The 24785-nt window shown below is 45.9% G+C and overlaps 1 protein-coding gene across 1 annotated transcript in view; it reads left to right on the forward strand.

Moving 5' to 3' along the window:
• The window catches only part of FHOD1 (formin homology 2 domain containing 1), a 75595-nt gene that overhangs the window by 13617 nt on the left and 37193 nt on the right, over positions 1-24785 (forward strand). Inside the window, exons 2-3 of the mRNA XM_060253950.1 lie at positions 10438-10544; positions 11572-11636. Coding sequence (XP_060109933.1) covers positions 10438-10544; positions 11572-11636 — 172 coding nt within the window. The remainder of the gene's footprint in view (positions 1-10437; positions 10545-11571; positions 11637-24785) is intronic.

Here is a 24785-nt window from a genome sequence, read left to right on the forward strand (position 1 = left end):
CCCTCAGTTTGCAAGACCTGAGCAAGGCTGTTGATGATAGGACATTTGGGAGGATATGAATTCACAGGGGCGCCGTAAGTCAGAAGCCACTGGCAATTGCAGCATGCTGCAGTTGGTTTGGAAGAGCAAAAGAGGTCTTGTCCTTGGGCTCTTAGCCTCAGGCTGGGCAGAAGATTGACTGTGGAGACAACCCAGAACTTCAACTGAAGCTTCCTGTCCCTGTCTTGCTTGTTGCCGTGTTACTTTTCCTCCCCCTGTATTGTTAGCTGCCTTGGGTCCCCATTACAGAGAAAAGCAGAATACAGATATACTGAATAAATGAATTAAAATAATAGAAGAATGGCATTTGATCCTGTAAATCAGTGATACTCGCTTAGCTACATGTGGCTCTATGGCATGCCATCTATGGCTCTTCTGAGCGCCGTTCCCCAATGTGGCACTTGCCCCATGTTTCAGGAAAGTCTGGTGGGGTTTGTGCTGGCAGGCAGGTGGTTTCTTTCTGCTTTGAAGCAGCTTCTACCAGAAGGATGAGAAAGCTGCAAGCCTCCTTGCGGTGCAGGCCCTGTGCTGGAGATGCTGGGCATTTTGAATGTGGTTCTCATGCAGTGTGAGTGTAGTTATAGCACCATGATTGCATAATATTTGCAGTCACTCTCTGCTGGATTTTTCCTGCGTGGACTAGACAGTCCACATTTCTGCAGCACAGCAGTAATGCAGTATCCAGCCAGATGTGGATGCAAGCAAAGTCGTGTTTCCTGCATTTATATCTGAACACTGAATGTCCATCTGGGCAGCAAGTGCTGTGTCTGTTCCAAAATCAGATCTCAGCCCAGACTGAAATGATCATGGGCAGATGTGTCATTTTTTTGGGGGGGGGGGGGAAATCTCACGTTCTTCTACTGCCACCTGTTTGGGCAGCTTGCCAAGAAATGGCAGATTTGGAAGTAGCCTGTAAATGGCCAGAGCCCCTTTATTTAACAAAGTTTTCTTCAATTATGGCCTCTAAATATCTGAAGAAGTGTGCATGTACCCAAAAACTTATACCTTGAATAAAACTTCATTGATCTTAAAGGTGCCACTGGACTCAAACTTTGTTCTGGCTCTTTAAGATGCTCTCGGGAGATTTTCTCAATTGACATATTCACTATCCTAGCAAGGGTAGTTCTGATTTTATGTTAGCAAGATTTTGTTGCCCACAAAGGGCAAATGTCTAATTTAGAAGTGTGTCTGGCCTTCAAGTCTCAAAAACCTCAAGGTAACCAACCCCTGCTGATTGCTTCCTGCCATGGATCAGAGAGATTTTACCAGCAGAGGATCCTGTCACTACTTACATACCGTTCTTTGTCCATTTGAGACTCAGGTATAAGTGTTCTAAAAAACATTAAATAATTGTGGCTGGGCGCAGCCCAACAATTGCAGTGGTAGTGATTCTTTACTGCTGCCTTTGCCGCCTTGTGGGCTGATGGTATACTCTGTGGTGTCCTGTCAGATCCTTTTGCCACCATTTGTCTCTAGACATCTTCCTACATTTCTCGCTCCCCCCAGCTGTCTGGTAAATGAGAGGACTGGCAAACCCTGTCAATTATTCTGGATAGCCTGATGCATGCATGCATGCATGCAAATAGGTTGTTTCACAGACACACTCAAACCCTGCAATTTGGAAATACCACTGGTCATTCTGTTATCCGCTGTTCGAAAATGAGCAGCTCTCTCACCCAAAGGTGTCAAACTCATTTGTTATGAGGGCCAAATCTGATATAAATTTCACTTTGTCAGGTTATGCGTGCCACAAAACACAATGTCGGGTACTGGAGATATACACTTTATAAAGGACACAGGCAAACTCAATATTATTTTTATTCAAAATATAAATATGCTTATAACATTAATGCTCTTATCTCCCTAATGCCCACCCTCCCGCTTCCACCGCCCATTACTCCTTAGCGCTGGGACAGTAACAGGGCTCATTTGTAGCAGGAGCTCCTTTGCATATTAGGCCACACACCCCTGATGTAGACAATTCTCCAAGAGCTTACAGTAGACCCTGTAATAAGAGCCCTGTAAGCTCTCAGAGGATTGGCTACATTAGGGGTGCGTGGCCTAATATGCAAAGGAGCTCCTGCTACAAAATGAGCCCTGCACAGGGACATAATGCACAGCCTCGGTCATCTGGCAATAAAGGTAATGACCAGTGGCTTGTAGGCCGGATAAGAGCCCTGGATGAGCCAGTTCCATCCCACTGGCCATGTTTGACACCCCTGCTCTAGCCCACTAACAGTAAGTCAAATCCATGGTTTGCCTTGAAGAAGAAGATGATATTGGATTTATATCCCGCCCTCCACTCCGAAGAGTCTCAGAGCAGCTCACAATCTCCTTTACCTTCCTCCCCCACAACAGACACCCTGTGAGGTGGGTGGGGCTGAGAGGGCTCTCACAGCAGCTGCCCTTTCAAGGACAACCTCTGCCAGAGTTATGGCTGACCCAAGGCCATTCCAGCAGCTGCAAGTGGAGGAGTGGGGAATCAAACCCAGTTCTCCCAGATAAGAGTCCGCACACTTAACCACTACACCAAACTGGCTCTCAGGTCTCATTCAGCGTAGCTCCCAATCAGTTTATAGAACTTCACCTTGAACCCTTTAAATATTACTGCAATTTCTGATATTTCATTTGACAAGTTTTTTGTTTATTTGCTTTACTTATTGTCTGCCTTTTCCTTGAGATTCATGATGGATTAAATAGTGTTTATGAATGCAATCAATGGAATGAGTTATCTGATAAGCAACATTATTGGACTAGGATCCCAGGAACTTGAAACAAAGCAACAACTATTAGACATTCTATATTACCAAATGTAGAAAATGGTGTTACAGAAGTAGAAGAAAATGTGGGGGGGACCAGGATAATTCACAGTGGTGCAGTCTTATAGTTTGTAAAAAGTAATGTTAAAACGCCCCTTCCTGAACCATTCTGTTGTAGTACAGCCCTATCTGGGGTGGAATTCTAGCAGGAGTTCCTTTGCATATTAGGCCACACCCCCTTGATGTAGCCAATCCTTCAAGAGCTTACAAAAAAGAGCCTTGTAAACTCTTGGAGGATTGGCTACATCAGGGGTGTGCGGCCTGATTTGCAAAGGAGCTCCTGCTAGAATTCCACCCGTGAGCCCTGTTATCTTTATAGAAATGCCCTTTTCAACATTCCAATGTTTTGATGAACACATGAAGCTGCCTTTGCACTGAATCAGACCGTTGCTTCTTCAGTGTCAGGATTGTCTAGTCAGACTGGCCTCAGCTCTCTAGGATCTCAGGCAGAGGTCTTTCACTTCCCCTACTGTCTGAGCCTTTTAGCTGGAGATGCTGGGAGGTGAACCTGAGACCTTCTAGATGCCACGCAGAAGCTCTACTGCTGATCCACAGCCCCAGAAGCACGGGAGATCTTCCTGAACTTGTGTTGTGAGGCTGCAATCTGGGGGGACCACAAGAGAGAGTGTACACATATGGGCAGTTGGCGATCTTGCCCATTTATAGGGTGGCATCCCCAGAAGACCTTGCTTGGACAAAGTTGTTGCAGTAGAGAGAGCCAGTCCTGCAGATGCAAGGTCCCATAGCCATGAAGTGCTTTGTATGTGACCATGCCTTGAATTGCACTCATAAAGATGAGCAGCCAGTGGAGTGACTGCAGAATGAGTGTGACTAGAGATGTAAAATTTCTAAAAATTTTGAAGCTCGGGAAAAAATGGAAATTTTCGGAAAAATTGTAAAAAAATGCTGCATTAGCACTTATTTTTTCTTTTCCAGATTGAAAGTCATTCTGTTACTTTAGGAACATAAAATATGACTATGGACAATTTTACTTGGCATGAAATTATCACAACTAGCATATTAAAAATATAGTGTATCCAAACAATTATTACAAACAATTTACTTTTAAAATAATATTTATTTGTAATTGTAACAAACGGAGTAAAAATCTCCTGAACTGTTTACTAGTTTATGTGGAACAGACAAAAAAACCTCCACAAAACAATTTTTAAAAATCCAGAAGTAATAATTATTCATACTTCCTCTCCACAGTATTAAAAAACTAATAATAATAATTGAAGAGGGGGGAAGTGTATAGAAGGGAGTGTAGGACTCTCTCTCTCTCGGCTTGACTTCGCGAACGAAGATTTAGGAAGGGTGCAGTAGTCCACGTCTGCTGCAGGCTCGCTGGTGGCTGACAAGACCAATGCGGGACAGGCAGATCCGGCCACAGTGGCTGCAGGGAAAAGTCTGATTTGGGGTTGGTGCTGTAGCAGTGCGATTCTTCCTCAATCTCCTTTTGTCCTCAAGACCAGCTATGCGTGCGTTCTCAAAGGAAGAGACAGCCTGGTGGATGGTGTGCCTCCATGCTTTGCGATCTGAGGCTAGGTCAGACCACTGGTGATGGTTGATGCGACAGGTGCCAAGGGATTTCTTCAAGGAGTCCTTGTACCTCTTAGTGTAGGACTAAGTTTCAATGAATGGGCATGACCTAGGACTCACTTGTCCTCAGTGCACAGAAATTAGAATAATCTGATACATACATATTTTTTAGAAATTATTTGGAAAATATTTGAACACCTTGTCTTAAAATATTTTATTCATCACGTTAAAATAAAATGTTCCATAATAACTTTTTTCTTTTTTTCCAAATTTTTCCGGGCCTTCACATCTCTAGGTGTGACACACATACTCTGCGTAGTTCCTGATAGTAACTGAGTTCTGGCATTGCATACTAACTGGAGTTAGCAGGCTGCCTTTATGTTGCAATAGCAACAATAGTAAAATCTGGCCTATATTGTCATAAAACAAATCATTTGGGGGTGGAGTTTGAAGTGCTTAAGTTTACTGACAAATTTGTAACAATCCCAATTCTGCAATTTGCTAACAATGTGGTGTTGGATTGTAGCAGAGATTAAATGATTTGAGTGATCCACTGCCTTTCTTTATGGGAAGGCTTTATATTTTAGTATGAGGGACAGACAAGCAGGGATGCTACTTTTTCACACTTTGTTCACAAAAATCAAATGCCCATAACAAATGTGAGTTTTGCTCCAATCTAGAAAGCTCTGCTGTTCTCAGGTTTTGCTTTTCCTGAAAGAGAGTGGCCTTAACTGATGATCTTGCTTTTGCAGAGATTAGTGCATGTTCAGAAACAAAGTGCATGCGTCCCTCAGTGTACAAAATACACTTTTCAAAGGGACATGTGGCCCCACCCTGTCATCTTCCCTAAGCCTCCTTTGTCTACTGTAGCATAAACAGGGGAGTTGCCCTGCCATTTATGCGCAAACCGTGGTCTCTTCCTGAAGAAGCTCCATAGATGTGGCATGTGTGGTGGGTTTTGTGCTTTCTTGGCACAGGAGAAACGCCTTTGTCCCACGGCAGAGCCTTCGACTTTTCTCATGTTGAGCCAGCCATCAGCATTCTAGTATGCACAGACTTGGGTTTTTTTGCATCACCAGTTAGCATGTGAACAGTCAGATTTTCCTAAAGAGGTTCTTCCAACCATTTCATTTGGGAATATTAAATATAAACCTTCTCCCAAGTACATGCAGTACCATCCTATTAATGTGTAGATCAAGCATTGCTGTTTTTGCCAAGGAAGCTGGCCATCTGGTTTTGAGTTACCTCACATTCCCCCCCCCCCAAGACCACCAGAGAAACCTTGCCTCAAATCAGACTAGCACCAACACACACACCCAAACACGTGGAATCTATTCTGGAAAGTTCAGCGCTGACCCCTAGCCTTCTATCGGAGGTGAGTTCCCAGTCTTCCTTTCCCAGGGGAGGCTCAAATCTGCTGTGCTTTGAGTCACTGATGTGTTTCTGACTCATTTCCCTACCAAGAAGTGAGACCTGCTGAGGGGTGATGATGGAGCCCTTGAGAGATAGACTGGTAATATTCTCTGGACTGCGGCCTGGTTTCCCCCCAGAGATGAAAGAGAGTTCTTTTTCAGCTTCTTTCCCGGGTCCGTATTCCTTTCACTGAGGCTGCCCAGAGATTTCCCAACCAGCCAGGGAATGGAACAGCTTGTATTTGTCCCAAGAGAGGGGGGCGAGAGGCAGCCAACCTTGCTTTAGATGCCAAACCAGGAATGCTAAGGCTGGAACCTTATCAACCCCCCTCTGGGGCCGAGTCGCCTTCCTGCCAAAACTCAGCATGGGAAACAAGCAGGCAGGGCGGGAGCAGCAGCAACAGCAGCAGCCGCCAATGAGACTTGCACATTAACTCTGTGCTGCCTGAATGGGTGCATCCAGTCACTGATCAGAGGATTCTCAGCACTCCAGGAAGTTGACCTGAGGAGGGGCTGTCTGGTCCAGTTGCTTGTAGTGGGGATAGGACAGTCTGACTCTCTTTGCCTTACTCTTCCCAGGAAGCAGTAAGGGAACAGGTCAGTCAGATCCACCAAACATCTCGCATGCATGGTTAAGGGACATGGCAAGGCATAATCCAGACGCTATGAAAGCTGATTCAAATAGGACAGGGGTGGCCAAACTTGCTTAACGTAACAGCCACGTAGAATAAACACCAGATGTTTAAGAGCCGCAGGACATGTACATCAGATGTTTGAGAGCCACAAGACAGGCAGGCAGGAAAATGGGGGAGGGAGAGGTGGAAAGAAAGCAACTTTGAGTTCAAATGCATTTTCCAAACCACTGACTGGTGTGGCTTGGAATGTTAAAGAAACAGATGATTTCTCCAAGTTGGCTAACGGGGCAGTAGGGGCTTCCAAGAGCCACACAATATGTGTGAAAGAGCCACGTGTGGCTCCCAAGCCGCAGTTTGGCCACCCTTGAAATAGGATTTTCCCCTTTCACCTTCTTAAAAATACCCCTGTGATCTTCACTTTGTCCTTCTTTCTGTAGCTATGCACTTGGGGCATACAGTCCCAATACTAGTGATGTTCTGCTGGGAAAGTCAAGCTTCTTATCCTCCTCCTCTCCTCCAGGTAGTGCAGAGCAAGAGTCTGAAACCTCTTACAGTTAAAAAGTCAAACTGCACCAAGAATCACAGTCAAGATATCCACAATGGGGTGGTCCATTCACATGACTGAAAGTGTACAGCTTCACATTACTGACAAGTGACATGTTGATTGATAATCCATAAAGTTTCTGCAGACCAAATGCTGGTTGTTTTGAATCCTTTATTAGGATGTGGCATGCATACACACACGAAGTCTCACCATAAGTAATAAATATAAATAGTTTGCAATTGCTCTATTGTGCTGGCATAAATCCGTGCATAGCTTTCACTCAGATTCCTGGCAACTGTTCACCTCTTGTCATTCCCCTCTCTGTAAATCATCTTTAAGCAACCCTTTAGTCCCATAAATTTTTTTTGGCCTGCCATTCCCTTCATGGGCTGCTGATTCTAACATCCCCCTAACTTAAATATTTCATTTTCTTTTTAAATAAGTGATGAATTCCAGACCTCCTAGCTTAGAGCATTGTACCTGGTATTCCCAGGTGCTCTCCCCTCTAGGCAACATCTTATTTTCCAGAAATGGAACTTGCATCTCTGCAGTTTACAGCCCTTCGCTTAATTTGAATACTTCACTGCTCCTCCTGCTTAAATTCACATTACAAGGTGGAGGTGGGGGGGAGAGAGACAGTGCACGTGCTTTGAATGTTTTGCCTTGAAGGGCAACTTTCATCTGGTTTCAAAACAGAGACTCCTAGCTATGATGGGAAAGTGACAGAGAAGACGACTGTGCCTCCCCCACACTCACATACAGAGAAATGTGTTTGCAACCAGACCCAGCTCTTCTCTTGGGACTGTGATGACTTTGGGGAGTCACAGGGAGCTGCCACATCACTCTGCAATGAGTCAGACCTCTGTGCTCGCACATGAGTCAGCAGAAGCTCCTGCAGAGGGGTGTGGCGACTGAGTTTTCTCATGCCTCTAGGCAACGCCTGGTTGCATCCCTCTTTAAGCTCCCTAGAAATAGAGAAACCCCACATCCTTCGCTTTAGAAGCTGGCAGAATCTGCTGTCTTGCTGGACTCGGCTTTTTGGCTTAAGTTGCTTGCATAGTTCTTCCTCCCAATTCTGACACCCCATTTTTAAAAAAAAAAAACTGGAATGGTATACTTGAGTGATGCTGAGGAAAATTTCTCCCAGTTTTTTTTTTGCCCTGAAACATCTGTAGAAATGCCGAATTGCACAATTTTGCTGTACCAATAATTCTGTGGCAAAAAAGGTTGCAGAACAAACTAGAATGGCAGTGGTGGAGGAAATAGTGATAGGAGCACAGCACACGGACAGATCAGATTTCCCCCATAGTTGTGAGGGCACCATCTCTGGTAAAGAAAGATTTCTGTTTGCCATTCACATTTCAGGCAGCCCACTTTGGCCCCTGCAGAATGGTACAACTTAAAACTGCTTCCATATGTATTTACCTACCGCACCCAAACAGCAGGAAGTTTCCATAAAATTGCAGTAGTACAGCTGGCAATTTAAATCAACTTAGTTTCGGGCCCCAAGTAGATCAACAGTATAGACAACGCTTTGTCCTTGCATTGCCCTGAGAACATCTCTATTCCTATTTCTGGCCTCTTGAGTTGACTGGGGCTATTTGTGTTGTTTGTTCCTGGGGCTGCTTGAGGGGAGCTCATCTGTTCATGTGCTTTGAACAACAGAGGAATGGAACAGGGTGTGTTGAGAACAAATTCAGTCTGTAAACTGGGCCAGAACAGTCATGCAGTTAACTGGATGGCTCAGGCTAGCCCAGTCTCGTCAGATCTTGGAAGCTAATCAGGGTCGGCTCTGGTTAGAACTTGGATGGGAGACCACCAAGGAAGTCTCCCATCACTACACAGACACAGACAGTGGCCAACCACCCCCATTCGTCTCTTGCCTTGGAAAACCCTGAGGGCCACCGTAAGTCGGCTGTGACTTGATAGCACTTTCTGTCACCAAATCCTCACCACAAGTGAGTGCCCAATTTCCCTTCTACCCGCCCCCATCTAAATGCCAGGAAATCAGGAGATGGCTTCGTGTGATTTCTGTGGGGGGACAGCCCCAAAGCGGAAGGATGCAAGGCCCCCTTGGTACCAAGATCATATTTCTCAGTGGCTGCCGTTTAGCTCCGAGCTCTGAAAACCCAAGATTCTCCCTTCTGTGTGAAGGGGGAATTGTAAGGCCCTCTTTTTCCTTTTTGGTGGCCTATGTAAAGAGGCTGGTGCTTTGGGTACCTTTGGCCTGGAAGCTGTAATGCAGGCTTTCTTCTTTGTTGCTGATCTGGTGGGTTTTGGCTTTTTCACCTGCGATTCCAGGGGAAATCAACATGGTCCACGTGCACCAGGCGGTGTTGATGTTGCTTCATTGTTGCTGAGGACGTAGAGAAGTATTGTCCTTTTTGACTCACTGCATTGTGTGTGCAGCTGCATAGGATCAAGTCCTGAGCCTTGGCTTCCCAAAACTCTTGTTTTGTTTATGGGAAATACACAGGCCCCATTGGCAGAACATTTGGAAAGGAAAGTTGCGGGTGAGGAGAAGTGCCCCTGTGCCGTGTTGAAGATCCATCCCTGGCTGGGACCATTGCTCCTCTGGCCAGGACTGTAGCCAGGATTTCAAATTTGGCAGGGCCACAGGCAGGATTTTTTTGCTTAGGAGGGCCTGGCTCTCAGCACTGGAAGGCAAGGAGGCAGGGAGGCTAGTATCCCCCAGCTGCTCCCAAAGGGTGAATTCCCAAGCACAGCCTCCGGCCTTTGTTTCAAGCTCTGGGTCTGGACTCCTGGAATTGACACAGGCGAGGACGGCACAGCTGGGTGGTCAGGAGGGAGGAGAACTACGGTGGAGGAAGGAGAAGCTCTTCAGGTTCAGAGGTGGGCTCTGAGAGAGGGGGGTGGTCTTGATTGCCCACTAGCTGGGGTTGATGTGGTGGAATGCCAACTGGGGGCACAGCAGCCTTGAGGGCAGAAGCTGAGTGCTGCAGCTCCATGCCACAACTGCTGTGCTGCCTGGGCTTCTGCCAAGACCCCTTGCTCCACTGCTCCTATGGGCCAGCCCAGGGCACTAGCGGGGAGCCCGGGGGGAGCACACTTTCCTGCCCATGGCTCAGCAACAGCTCTGGAGCACTTTCTTTCCACCTCCTCCACTTTCTTTGGGTGCACATGGGGTAGCAGTTCCCCTCCTCCCACCTGCTTGGGCAGGCTCTGGCCCCAGCTCACCCTGCTGCAGCCTGGGCTCCGGGAGGAGGCCACCTATGGGCTGTGATACAAGGTGAGTTTGCCACGTGGCTGGGGGCCTATCCTTGGTTTGTGAGTGGTGGGGCCAGGACCCTGTGGGCCCCACCATAGCTACAGGCCTGCCTCTGGCCTTACATACTCAAAGCTGTTTCCTTAGTTTGGCTTTCTCTCCCCTTGCTTTCTCAGCACAGTGCTGTTTCTGATGTGGGGTGTTCTTGTCTTTTCCACAGCTAGAAGATTGCACTTTGCAAGTTTTGCCATCAGGATACTATTTGGACCTTGAACTTTCTCTACTGGAGCAGAAGGATGAACTGGAAGGGTTCTATGAGGACATCAGGTAACTTGCTGGATCTTCACAATGGGGATTAGGGTATGAGAACCGCTCTCATGGGGAAATGGGCTTCTCTGGAATCCTCTGGGAGGAAAGGAGCTTCAGGTTTTCTGCCTGATGAGGCTGCCTCCAAATATAGTTTGTCTTACGTTAGCGGTTTATTAATGGACACACTGGTTTGCATTCAGGTCATGCTGTTGGAAGGTCAGCAGCCAGACTTCCATGCGAAATTACTGTAGTGCGGTTCACTTGGGCCTACTCTTAGAAACTATCTGGAAACTTAATTGGTTTAAAAGATGGCAGCCAGGATATTGTCAGGGGCTGGATGCAAGGATCACTCCTGGGCTGAAAGATATGCGCTGGCTGCCCTTTTGCTTCCAGCCACAAGCCAAATTGCTGCTTCTTACCATTAAGACACTAAAATACCACGGGGCTAGGATATCTGAAGGACCACCTCCTCTTCTCATATCTGCCATCAGTTAAGATCCTCTTCCCAAGCCCGGAGGGGGTGGCATCTGGGGAATGGGCTTTTTCAGTGGTGGCACCTTGCCCCTCCCCCCTTGAGGCTCATGTGGTGTTTACCTTGCTACTTTTTAACTGTCTGGCCAAAACATTTGTTTTTCCTCAGACTTTGAACAAAGGGTTTCTGTCTTTGTACGGTGTCTATATGGCCCCCTCCTACCCCGGTTTTTGAATATCCTTTTAGGCTGCTGAATGCTGTGTTTATGGTTTGATTTTAATATTGATAAATCTAAATTGCTGTGTTCAAGATCTTGTTGTCGTTTAATTCTGTGAGCCTGCTTGAGCCAGGTCTCTGAAGAGGTGGCCTGTGCTCTTCTGAATAGAGTGCCATACAAAGAGAGCAGTTGCAGGCAGCGTCTGCAGCAGAGAAGTGAGCGGTAGGCATTAGCAAAGCTGGTGGGGGCATGTTCATGGGGGTGGTTCTCCAAGGTTTGTTCATGTTCTTGGGAGGCTTCCTGTGCCGAGACTGCGTTGCCTGACCCGCTCCTCTTTTGCTTTCCTGTTGTTGCAGAAAAGGAAGGCGGCCGATTCTCCTTGTGCGCACACAGCTCTCGGTCCGCGTGCATGCCATCCTCGGTGAGTCCCAACTTTTGTTGTTCAGTTGCCTGCTCTTGCATTCCTTCTGACTGGTTCCCCAAGATTGTGAGCCAGTCTTGGGCAGTTGCACGTAAAGTGGACCCAACTTCTCTTTTGGTCTAAGCCCTGGCACTTGGCAGTGGTTCTATCTCTCCTACACACATTTGCTCCTGAAGCTTTATGGGGCTTTTCTTTCTACCTTAGTGGAAAGACTTAAGCAGAGAGAAGCTGCTTGGTGTGCCAGCTACCTTTGTGCTGTTGGTTTGTACTGCTGTGTTGCCTTACCATTTGCCAGGCTAATATATCATAAATATTTATTGCTCACAGACCATTTGGTCATAAGCAGATGGCAATGAAATACAAAATTCATCAATAATATAGATTTTACAGTTTTTACAAAATAAGCATTTAGAATCAGCAAAGCGCACAACATAAAACATCATTTCCCATTTTCTTAAAATCCTCCTCTTGTCTCTTAAATCCAAACACTCCCAGAAGAAATTTTACAACTGAAACTGTGATGGTTAGATCAGAGCCACCATGCAAAAGCTGGAGCTTATTTGACACAGGCAGATCAATATCGAAAATTAATGGGTCGATAAACTGTTTTCTTAAGTAGTTATACCTTTGGCAAACAAAAAACACACGTTCTACAGTTTCAACACAGCCGAATCCACAACCACATAATCTCTCAGAATAGAGCTTTCTCATGTAGCACCCACTAAGAACAGCAGTAGGGAGCACATTAAACCTAAAAAAGGTAAAGGTAGTCAAGCACCAGTTGTTTTCGACTCTGGGGTGACTTTGCTTTCACAACATTTTCATGGTAGACTTTTTACGGGGTGGTTTGCCATTGCCTTCCCCAGTCATCTACACTTTCCCCCCAGCAAGCTGGGTACTCATTTTACCGATCTTGGAAGAATGGAAGGCTGAGTCAACCTGGAGCTGGCTACTTGAACCCAGCTTCCGCTGGAATCGAACTCAGGATTCATCAACTGAGCCACATCTTAATATTAGCCTGGTAGGTTCAATGCAAAGAGCCCCGTGGCGCAGAGTGGTAAAGCTACACTACTGCAGTCGGAACCCTCTGCTCACGACCTGAGTTCGATTCCAGCGGAAGCCGGCTACCTAAACCCAGCTTCTGCTGGAATCGAACTCAGGTCGTGAGCAGAGGGCTCCGATTGCAGTACTGTAGCTTTACCACTCTGCGCCACGGGGCTCTTTACATTGAACCTACCAGGCTAATATTAAGGTGTGGCTCAGTTGATGACACACAGATGAATGTTGTGTTTTTCTGAAACACTGTCCATGCTCCTGATCTAGTGCCTAATAAAGTTTACTAAAGTAACTTCTTCATTTGTTTTAGAGCTATCTCATATTATCCCGTCGCCCTAGGTAGGTTATAGTCAAACTGTTCTTGTTTTGACTGTGCTAAAGTAGCAACTGTGTGATTGAAACTGCTGTTTTGTTAAAGCTAAGAATGGCTTCACCCTGACCTGGATGGCCCAGGCTAGCTTGATCTGGTTGGGTCTCCGAAGCTCGGTGGGGTTGATTAGTATTGAGACCAATAAGGAAGTACAGAGTTGCTACGCAGAGGCAGGCGGTGACAAACGCATCTCTGTTGGGCTCCAGCCTTGAAAACCCTGTGACTTGACAGCACTTTCCCCCACCAGGAATGGTTTCAAATGGTTGCTGTGACAACTCTCACTGGGTCTCAAGAGTGCCTCTTAGAGCATGTGAAATCTTGGACACCTGGGGTTTAAATTAGAATAACAAATTCCTTTCCATTCCACATTGTACCATCCTGGTAGAGTTAATCCCCTTTTGCCAAAGGACAATCCAGTTTGGGCCAGACATGTATTTGTCATGGAAGTTCAGAGCCATTATCAGGTGCTTAAGGAGAGGGGCTATATTTTGTATATCTGATTAGCTTCTGAGATGAGAGATGGAACTTTGCCTGGCATTGACTAAATCAGTTAATCCCTCTTAGAGAGGAAGCTGGGTTAGGTCATATTCTGTTGACCATAAATATCTGGACATTTGGGATTTTCTCTTGTCTTCAGCAGAAACTGGGGTCCATAAGAAGCTGGGTAGGGGATGCTCCCTCTAAACCGTGGAGTTATACGAACAGAAATTCTATTTTGTGAGCTGCTGGCATTAAAGTTGTGAACTACTGCATACATTAGTTTGCTCTGGGGCCATCCTTCCTGAACTAAGACAAAAACGTGTGAGCCAGAGGCTAAAAGACTGAGCTAACTCAGTTTAGAGGGTTAAGGACTTTTCCAACGTCTTGTTACTTCAAGGAACTCCACCCATGCTCTGAGAAACATGCTGCAGCCTAGGTAATGTGTCCTCACTGGAGTTTGATCAACTGTATTACTTCTTATTTGAAGTCCATACTCTGTGTTCCTGCGTGGTTTCCTCCTGTATTTTGTTATGCCCTTTTCCCACCACTTTTTGAATCCGTTCACCCTGTTCCATTTTTGCCTCTCTTTTATAAATATTTTATAAAGATGTATTTTGACTTTGCTTAGTACCATTTGTTCTTTAGGATGATTCTCTTAATCAGGAGCATATGTCCCCAGTACTACAGCAATTACACTGGCTGTCCACTCCCAAGCCCAACTTAAGGTGTTGATTTTGTCATTTGAAGCCCCCGCCCATTCTTCCTTGGACCAACAGAAAAGCTGATAAGATCCAAGCCAGACTTCATGAGTGGTTCTTATTTTATTTGTTTGGCCCTTTGGAGATAAATGGGTTTCTCAGAGCAGTTCCCATTAGGAATGGGCATGAACCAGGAAAATGGTGGTTCATGCTGGTTCATGGTTTGTTTGATCACCTGAACTGGTGGTTCATGTTGGTTCATGGTTAGTTTGATTTCCCAAACCGGTTTCTGATTTGTTTGGTTCATTTGATATGAAGGTGGTAGAATAGCCCCCTCATGAGTTAGAGATGCCAAATTCAGAGGAAGTCATCAGAAGGCTCTCCTCCATCAGCCCTTCAAGTCTGGCAAAGATTGGAATTGTGATGTCTGAGTTATAGCCCCCCAAAGCATGTGCCCCCAGGAAAATTCAGCTCTAGCTTCAGGATCACACACAGCAAAACACCTTCCCAGCTGGAAAACATTTTTTAAAAAATTGTACTGCTGTATGGAGGAAAAAGGAGTCCCTCAAAAAGGAGTCCCTCAAAGTCTTCCCTAAATCAGCCATACAGCAAACAACAACTGAACTAACTCTTCTCTCTTCGATCTGCAAAGTGAAAGTAGCTGAGTCAGGGTGTGGTATTATACTGGAATATAAACGGCTCCCATAGAGCAGAATGGGAGCCCCATGGTTGGCTCACAGGGCTGCTTTGGTTGTTTCTAGGGCTCTCTACAAGTCCACCCCAGCGTTGCCTAGGAATTGATTGAATTGGTGCTAGGCTACCTGGAGAACAAACCACAAAAATGAACCACCATGTTACAATGTGGTTCCTTTTTTGGTTCAGGAATGATGCAACCAAATGAACTGGTTCAAAACAAACTGCAGTTTGTTTCTTGGTTCATGTCCATCCCTAGTTCCCACCCAGTTAATCCATACAGGGCATTTGTGCCTGGAGCTGTAGATAAATGAAAACAAGGCATTCCCCTCCCATGCCTCCAGCCTTATTCTTGCAAGCTAAAAATGTAAGAGAAGGGGCGAGGCAGAAGACATTTACTAGAACAAGCTGGTGCATTATTAGGAGGCATTTGCATCTAGTTGAAAGTTTGGCTGTTATGGGAGGAAGGGAGTCTTCTGGGGAAAGAACTGCTGTCCTTGATCTTTGACATAGCGGCTAATGCCCTTCCCCTCATTCCCCTGTGGTCTCAGTGCAATGAGTAGTTATCTCTGGCAAGGAAGGACAAAAGAAGCTCAATGCACACAACTGTTCCTCTACAGCCAAGCTAGGATGATCTTTCCCTATGCTATGGTGCTCTTCCTGGGAGACAGGAGGGTTCAACTTTACAAATGCCCTTGATCCACTGGCTAGCACCTGAGGCTCGTCATCCCATGAGGAGCAAGAAGCAGATTGCTGGTGCCAAATCCCATCTGCAAGGAGATGCTGAGAGGCGCTGTACTGATGATGAGGCACGAGGCACCGAGAGGCATGTTTTTCCCGACTGCAGCCAGTCAGAAGTGACTTAGAATGGGACTTAGGCATCTGTGCTATTTGCCTCACTGTTTGTGCTGTCATCTTTCTTATCCTAGATCAGGGGTCCCCAACCCCCAGGCCATGGACCGGTACCGTCCGTGGCCTGTTAGCAACTGGGCCATGAAACCTGGCCGCCGCCCCCCATAGCGCTGTGCAGCCTCGCCCCCCTGCCCCCCTCACAGCGCCTCCTCCACCCTCCATTTCTACAGTTTTAAGGCCGGGGAATGGGTGTGAAGTGCCTCCTTCCCTGGCTCTTTAAGGGCTGACGCCCCCCCCCCAATCAGCTGATTGATGGGGAAAACCTTCACAGCAGCGGCTGGCAACCCGCCAAAGAAGTGCCACCACCCTTGTTTCCTCTCCACTTCTTTCCTGGGCGTAGAAAGGAAGTGGGGAGGAGACAAGGGCTGTGCTGCTTTTTCAGCAGGACGCCTGCCATTGCTGTGGAGGTTTTCCCTGCCAATTGGGGGGGAGGGGTCGGCCCTTAAAGAACCAGGACAATACTTTACCGCCCCTTTGGCCTTAAAATTGTAAAAATGGAGGGTGGAGGAGGCGCCGCAAGGAGAGATAGGGCAGCGAGGCTGCATGGCTGTGAGAGGGTAGGGAGGCCGCGTGGTGCCGCGGGAGGTGCGGGGGGCCGAATTTGGTGCCCTCACCCTGCCGAACCTGTGGCCGTGGTGGGCGGGGCAGGCTGGCCCTGGTGCCGGTCCCCAGTGCCACAAAGGTTGGGGACCACTGTCCTAGATTGTGGACGGTACTCTTGCCATGGCAATCCTCTGGTAGGTGAAGTAAACATGTGTTGTTTTGATCAAGGAGACATCCAAGGGAGCCTGAAGGGCTTTCTCCCAAAGAGGAGCTTTAAGCTGAACTGGTCAACCCTCCCTCATCTTAGGAGTCAAACATCTTAGGATGTTGTATTATGCATCTCCCCAAGACATAAGAAGCACAAATAAGAAGCACGAATCGTGTTCATCTAATTGTGCCATCTTTGCTCCACACTCAGCGTATTTCTTAAACAGGGCCATGTCAAATATATGTGATTTTACCCCTGATAATGTTATTTAGCAGATGTCTAAGAAGCAGGTTAGCTGTTAAGCTCCTCTCACAATGGTGGTGAAAAAAGAACTGAGGGATGGGTGCTGGCCCCTCCCACACTACAGGACCTTTGGAGAGGAACGGATTCCCACCCCGCATGGAGATCTAGAAAATTCTAATTAGTAAACTTGGTAGCTTTTCTCCTTTTCTCCATTGCTGGCCTATGCTGATGTAGTCCCATGTGGGACTGCACAGAAGCCATGAAGATGAACTGCTATCCATGGTCTTTGACATAGAGGCTAAATCCCTTATCTTCACTCCCCTGTGGTCCCAGTGCAATGAACAGTTTTCTCTGAAAAGGAAATATGAAGGAAGCTCCCTGCACACAGCTCCTCCTCTACAGCCAACCCAGGATGATTTTCCCCTGTGCTACGGTGCTCTTCCTGGGAGACAGGAGGGTTTAGCTTTCCTGTGGCCCATGCCCCTCTGGCTAGCAGCTGCAGCCCAAATATTATCTCGCTCCTTTCTATATGTGCAGGGCAGTTGGTCATAGTGCTGTATTGTCTCATTCTCTGCTGCAGTATGCCTCCAAATGGCCAGTGATCCCAACCTCTGGAATTGCTGCTTCAAGGTCTGGCTTTCTGGCATTCAAACCCCTTTTTGTTGTCATAAGGACTGGAATTGTCTTCTTAAAAAGAAATGATGGACTGAAATGATGAATGCTGGCACCCTTTACTGAGTGCTGCGCTTCTGCAGCACGAGCCTGGACTATCTAGAGCTACAGAGCCCTGTATATAATGGACAGGTCTGGGAATGTGATGGGGGTGGGTAACGTAAGGGGAAGATTGGAGGAGCACCTTGTTTGACAGTGACAGAGACAAGGAAGCTTGTCCAGTAGATGCAATTCATCACCACCTGTTGCAGCCCATTTTCTGCATGTTTCAAGCTCCTCCTTGCCTGTTGGCTTCCTGTGTGCAAGTCCAGCAGCAGCAACGACAAAGAAGCATTTCTGGTTTTGATCTGACATTTTAGTTCCTTACGGATTTCAAAGCCTGAACACAGGTCTTGTAGCAGTCTTCCTTTGCAGCCTCGCCATGCCTTCACCCAGCCAAAGGGACAACCTAGCAGCCTATCACAAGAGAAAGTCTGGTAGCTTGGTGTCTCAGGTCTTGGTTTCTTGTTGAGTCCGACAAGCTGCTTCCTCTTCCTCTCCCTCCCCCATTGCGATTGTTCTGCACGTTTCTTGGCATCTCGCTGTGGCTGCCGGTGGCCCTGGCTATTGTTTCTCTGAGTCAGCATTCGCTCTCGCCTGTCTCCTTTTCCTGCTTCCAGTCTTGTCTGCACGGATCAATGTTGCAAGTGTTTCTTCGGGCTACGTGGGTGGCTTCTGGGACTCTGCAGCTGTGCTGAAGGTTGATTCCTTACACTGCATTGGCCGACAGAGCGTGTGCGTGGGTAGCAGCACCCTGCAGGGCACAGCCCCAACAGCGGCTCCAGACTCTGGCGAAACATTTGTCTGGGAGGCAATGATTGGGTGCACCTGTAGGTTCTGGCTGCAGGAAGCACAAAGCCAGGACTCATTGTAGACAGGCCAAGTCTTCTTGCATTTTTTGAGTGGGGTGAGGAGGAGCTAGGCAGAAGCAGGTCTGTGAAATATCCCAGCAAGGCCTAAATGCTGGGGATGAACTAAGCGATTGCACCTGACTGATAGAGGACTCCAGGAGCCTTTATTCCTTTTCACTTGACCTTTCGTGTATCCAAGAGGGATTGCTTAGAACAACTAGGGTTTTCTGTGGAGAGGGCTTGTACCACTTCCTTTCTAGAGTGAGGGGGCTAGCAGAAGACCGAGGGCAGGGCTCCCCCAAGCTTTTAAAGCCTGTAGGTTCTTAAATTTTAAAAGAATTTTGAGAGAATGGTGGGTAGTACAAGTGAGGCCTGGAATGACAACTGATCTCCAGATGACAAGAGATTAGTTCCCCTGAAGAAAACTGCAGTTTTGGAGGGCAGGCCCTATGGCAGGGGTGGCCAAGGGTAGCTCTCCAGATGTTTTTTGCCTACAAATCCCATCAGCCCCAGCTAGCATGACCAATGGCTGGGGCTGATGGGAGTTGTAGACAAAAAACATCTGGAGAGCTACCCTTGGCCACCCCTGCCCTATGGCATTACATCCCTGCTGATCCACCTCACTTCTGCAAACACCACTTTCCACAAGCCCCACCTCAATCTTCAGTGATTTCCCAAGCCAGAGCATCACCCAAAATGGCTGCTTCAGGAGATGAAATATCTCCCTCCTCAAATTGCCAAAAAATCACAGAAGGGGAATGAAAAGAAATGAAGGGAAAGTCCAAGGAAAAAGGGAGAAAGAGAAGAGATAATAAAAAGAAACAAAGTCATTATGAGAGGAGGGGAGAAAGAGAAGTGGGAATAAAAAGGAGAGTCTGAAGGGGAGTGGAACCTCACACTAGCTAATAATAATAATAATAATAATTTTTAATTTATATCCCACCCTCCCCGCCGAAGCAGGCTCAGGGCAACTTACATAACATAAAATACGACATTACAATGGTACAATAATAAAACACCCCAATTATATAACAGGTATTCCTCAATTAAATATATAATTACAATAAAACCATCAATTAAAACAACAATTTAAAACCACAGATTAATTTGGTGCTACGATCTTAGTGTAACATAGCTTTGGATGACGATGGTGCAATAATTCCACATTAAAAAGCCAGCTGGAAGAGGATGGTCTTGCAGGCCCGGTGGAACTGGTTAAGGTCCCGCAAGGCCTGTACCTCTTCTGGTAACTGGTTCCACCAATGGGGAGCTGTAGCTGAGAAGGCCCTCTCCCTTGTCATTTTCAATTTTGCCTCCTTCGGCCCAGGGATTTTAAGCAGATTTTGCGAGCTAGATCTCAGTACTTTCTGGGGAACATATGGGGAGAGACGGTCCCTAAGGTAGGCAGGTCCTCGGCCATAGCTAAGGAAAGCCTAGTAGCTTACCATATTTTAAAAAGGTAAAGGTAGTCCCCCGTGCAAGCGCCAGTCATTTCCAACTCTGGGGTGATGTCACATCACAATGTTTTCATGGCAGACTTTTTAAGGGGTGGTTTGCCATTGCCTTCCCCAGTCATCTACAGCTTACCATATTGCAGCCATGGAAAACCCTTTCCTTGGAATGAGGGCAGACAAGAACAAGTCCTGCTTATGATGGCCCTCCTGCTTTCTGAAAAGGTTGAAGGGCTCATGGAAAATACTGCGGGGCACCAAACTGGAGAACCCTGATCTGGAAGATATATTAAGACTGGGATCAGAAGGCTGTGAGCGTCAGGTAACTTCCTTCCCCCTTATTCATGTGATGATGACATGGTCAAAACAAACTGCAGTTTTCCCTGACTGGCAGCTGCCACCTGAGCTGTCTGTGCTCCCTTGCGACATGGGGGAATTTCTTTTTGTGAAATAAGTGCTTGCTTATACATGCCTTTGAGAGTCTTTGCTTGAGGGGGCCACCAATAAGCAAGGTAGCATACAATATGATGGGTAATACGGATTAGAAAGGAGAAAGTGGGTGTTTTTGGTTGCACCAATATAAGCTATGCTGCCACCTCCTTCCCTTGCACTGTTGTTGAGGCTGGCCAAGTGGACATCAGCAAGGCAAATGAAGTTCAGTGTGGGCAAGTGCAAAGTAATGCACATTGGAACCAAAAATCCCAACTATAAATATACATTGATGGGGTCTGAACAGGCAGTAACTGGCCAGGAGAAAAATCTTGGAGTTGTTATAGATAATTCACTGAAGATGTCAACTCAGTGTGTGACTGCAATTTAAAAAAAAAAGTCAAATGCTTTGCTGGAGATTGTTAGAAAGGGGACTGAAAACAAATTAGCCAGTATCATAATGCCCCTGTATAAATCTGTGGTGCAGCCTCATTTGGAATACTGTGTACAGTTCTGATCAGCACAACTCAAGAAAGATATTATAGAATTGGAAAAGCTGCAGAAAAGTGCAAGTAAAATAATTAAGGGGGTGGAACATCTTCCATATGAAAAAAGGGTTAAGGAAGTGTTAGGGCTCTTCTGCTTGAAGAAATTAGAGACTTGAATAAACATATGGAGTGGAGGTCCATGAGTGGCTGTTAGTCATAAGGTACAGATGGTACACTATGTCTGGGGCAGTGATGTTCTATATTCTTGGTGCTTGGGCGGACAACAGTGGGAGGGCTTCTGGAGTTCTGTCCCTGTGGGTGGACCACCTGGTGGTACCTGGGTTTTGTCCACTGTGTGACACAGAGTGCTGGACTTGATGGGCCATTGGCTTGATCCAACATGGCTTCTCTTATGTTCTTATGTTGATCTTCAGTTTACAAAACTGCCTTTCTAAATTCTGGCCCAGTGTGGATTCTTGTTTCATGAACAGGACATTTGGGAAAGAACTGGAATATGCAACCCTGCCAAGAGAGCCAAAGTTCACAGCTTAATCGTGGCCTCCTTGTTACTGACAAACTAGTCTCTTAATGCCTTGGCAGGGATGGAGGTTGAGAATGCATCTCCCACTGAGATGGAACGGGCTAGAAATCTGTGGTGGCTCTCTGCCTGCTGTCCTCTGGGCAGTGCTCCAGTGCAAAGTTTTCTGTGAGTGGAATTCTCATCCATGTATTTCCTGGTGCTAACTGTGGAGAGATGGAGGGAGAGCTCATTGCAAAGTAAATCCTAGGGCCAATCTTCAGGTCTTGCACTCTTTGCTTCCGGTTGTCCTCATCCGCTAGATCAAGGACCTTCCGTGCAATTGAGGAGAAATCTAAGGATTCCCTGCTGTTGATAATTTTGCAGGAACGGCCTGTCCTCTTGATGTGGGACTGTGTATTTCAGTGCTGTTGTTTGCTCTCAAGTCACAGCTGACTTGTGCCAAGCCCCTGGGGTTTTCAAGGCAAGGGCAATTCAGAAGTGGTTTGCTATTGCCTCTGCTTCATGACCCTGGTATTCCTCGGTGGTCTCCCATCCAAATAATTGCTGACCCTGCTTCACTTCTGAGATCGGACAAGATCGGGCTAGCCTGAGGCCATCCATGTTGAGGCGTATTGCAGTGAGGTTCCTGTAAAGAAGTGTCAACAAAGGCACACTCCACTGGCCTTCCTGGTTTCATTCACTCTGGGGAGTGGCGGCAGGGAAAACTCCCTGCTTCTAGCTGGCTAATTGTACTGCCAGCATTTTCTGTGTAGTGGGAGGAATGTGTCTTTTAAATCAGGGAGTTGCATGTGTTTCTGGGCAACTTTGAAGTATGTTGGGAGTCTCAGGTGATGGGAGAAGGGTCTTATGCTGGCTGGTATCCAAACAGCTGTTGAAATTCACAAAAGAGATTTGTGCTTCGTTTTGCAATTTTTTATTTATAAAAAATGCTTTGAACATCAGCCTCCCTCTCCCGGTGTATGCTTCAGCATGGAAAACATTGAGGTGGGCATTCCCTTGAGTTTTTATTCATTTCATAATTTTTTGCCCATAGCTTAGTGCACTTTGTAGAGAAGGCAGATTCACAAGGGCTAAATGGGTGCCCTCCTTGAAAGACCTTGGATGTCCCCTTGAGTGATAAGCCGGTTTAATTTTTTTTTTTTGTACACAAGTGACATATATAAAAAGGGTGATTCTAAAAGGCCGCTACTTCTCCCGTTTGTTTCTCTGCTTTGATGGGCCCATCTTTCTTTGCATGCCTCATGTTGGATGCTGTACCAAGCCATGGTTAAAAAGTTTATCTGTGGCTTTGTGTGATGTCCTAATCGCTGGTGGATCACAAATCCCAATTTGTTCAAGGAGAATCAGAAAACACCACTTGTGTTGGCCCAAGCAGAAAATGTTAATAAAAAAATTAACCCTTAAAAAACCTCTGTAACATAATCTATGGAGAAAGTGGCCAAAATTTATAAAGGTACTTCTAGTTTATTTTGGAAATATGAACACCATAAATGAACATTTTACTGTATGTTGTGGACATCTAAGAAAGCAAAAAAAATACTGGATACAAATCCAATTATTAATTCAGCAGATTTTAAAAAGTAATATGCAATTGAAACCAGAGGCGTTTCCTCTGGGATTAATGGACAATCAGCTGGAAAGAAGTCATGGAAATGTATTTTTATTTACGACAATGGCAGTGATGATTATAGGCACAATAATGGAAGAGCTCAACATTGTCTATGATAGAGGAGCAGTTGGAGAAGATGCTGGAAATTGTCGAGTGGCTAAGCTTAGGTTATTGATTAAAGACAATGAGTTTGCTTATTGGAAACCTCCTATAGACTTTTTGCATGAAACAGACAATAATGACTTGATGACCTGTGGGTTTGATTAATAGTGCATTTAGGTAGTAGAGAGTTTTTCATTGTAAACATAAAGAGCAAATTTTGTAATCAAACCTATATTTGTCATAGAGAAAATCAGAGGCCTCCTTTTATTATATATGTATGTGTTTTTTCACTCTTTCTTGTTACCTTATTTTTCAATAAAAATATTAAATTTTATTAAATTAAATATTAAACACCCCGTAAAGGGAAAAAAAAAAAAGGTTGCAGCTGTTTTGCAGCAGGAAGACAAAAGCAGCCATTTAGATCTCTATTGTGACTTTCTAGTAGCTCAAGGCATAGTTTAAGCCCTAATAAAGATATCATTTGTGTTGGGGGCTGCCTTCAGAGAGAACGAGCACAAATCCTCAGACTTGCGCACTCCTTTCTTCCCCTCACGCACAAATATTGAAATTGCAACCCAAGAATGCCACAATTGCTAAACTAATTACAATGTCCAAATTAGAGGTTTAACAAACTATGCTTTGTTTCGTGATTATAAGGAGGGGATTTTAACCATTTAAACCATTTGTAAGCAAGAAACAAACTAGAGTTTGTTTGAAGTGCCTGCTGTGGTACAGTAAAGATTCGAACACCTGAAGCTGCCTGAGAGGTCAACAGCACTTGCTGCATGCATGCATTTCTGGAGCACATGAAATTGCCTTATATGGAGTCAGGCCCCTGGTCTATCAAGGTAAATTATGCCTCTTCTGACAGACAGTGACACCCCTTTCACATCACTGACTACCTGATCCTTCCAATGGAGATACTGGGGACTGAACCTGAGACCTTCTGCAAAGTCATTGTGCCACCCTACATTGAGTTTACTACAATTGGGACCAAGGTTTCTGATGCATTGGAGCCAGTTTTCGTTCTCTCCTATCTTTACTCTTGGCATTATGCTGTAAAATCCAGAACACAACCCAAAATCTATGTGATACCTTTTATTGGGGCTAGCCAAATGGAAACAAAACATTGTGCAAGCTTTTGAACTCACCAGAGCTCTTCATCAGTCTGGATGTTACAAAATGAAAAAGAATACCAAATTTTCAGGGCAAGATCTGTGCTGTAAAGCCAGTGTAGCTGCGCGGTGCGATGACTTTGTGTAATTCAAGGCGAACAGACTTTTAATTTCTGACGTTTCATGGGTGATACCACAGTGTGACTCAGGGGAAATTGCAACACAAAGCTTATAGTGATCAAAATCCTGCAGTGTTCTATCCTGTTTATTAGCAGTCAGGAAGCTGTGGGACTGAAATTGTTCAGGGTCTTATCATTCAGCCACCAGAAAGGCTTGCAAGCTACTTCTGGCAGTCATTCCTATCCTCAATGCAGCAAGTTTTAAAATCAACAAAATTGGTAAACGGTGCAGCACCACTCAAATATTCAATATTATCTCAAGCAATACCGGCAAGAGAATGGTGGAGCTTTTTGTCCTGGAAATAGAATAGTCCAGTGCTTCAACTAATAAGTAATTAGGGAATGGAATGGCAAATGAAGGTCTTGTGAAGGGCAAGTGAAGCTTTGGGCTGAAGAAGGTCCAGTTACCAAAACCGGTTCCCTCCATTTGATTTTTCTTGATATTGACAGAAGAAAAGAAACTCTCAACT

The sequence above is a fragment of the Heteronotia binoei genome, chromosome 14 (assembly GCF_032191835.1).
Source record: "Heteronotia binoei isolate CCM8104 ecotype False Entrance Well chromosome 14, APGP_CSIRO_Hbin_v1, whole genome shotgun sequence".
Classification (NCBI taxonomy): domain Eukaryota; kingdom Metazoa; phylum Chordata; class Lepidosauria; order Squamata; family Gekkonidae; genus Heteronotia; species Heteronotia binoei.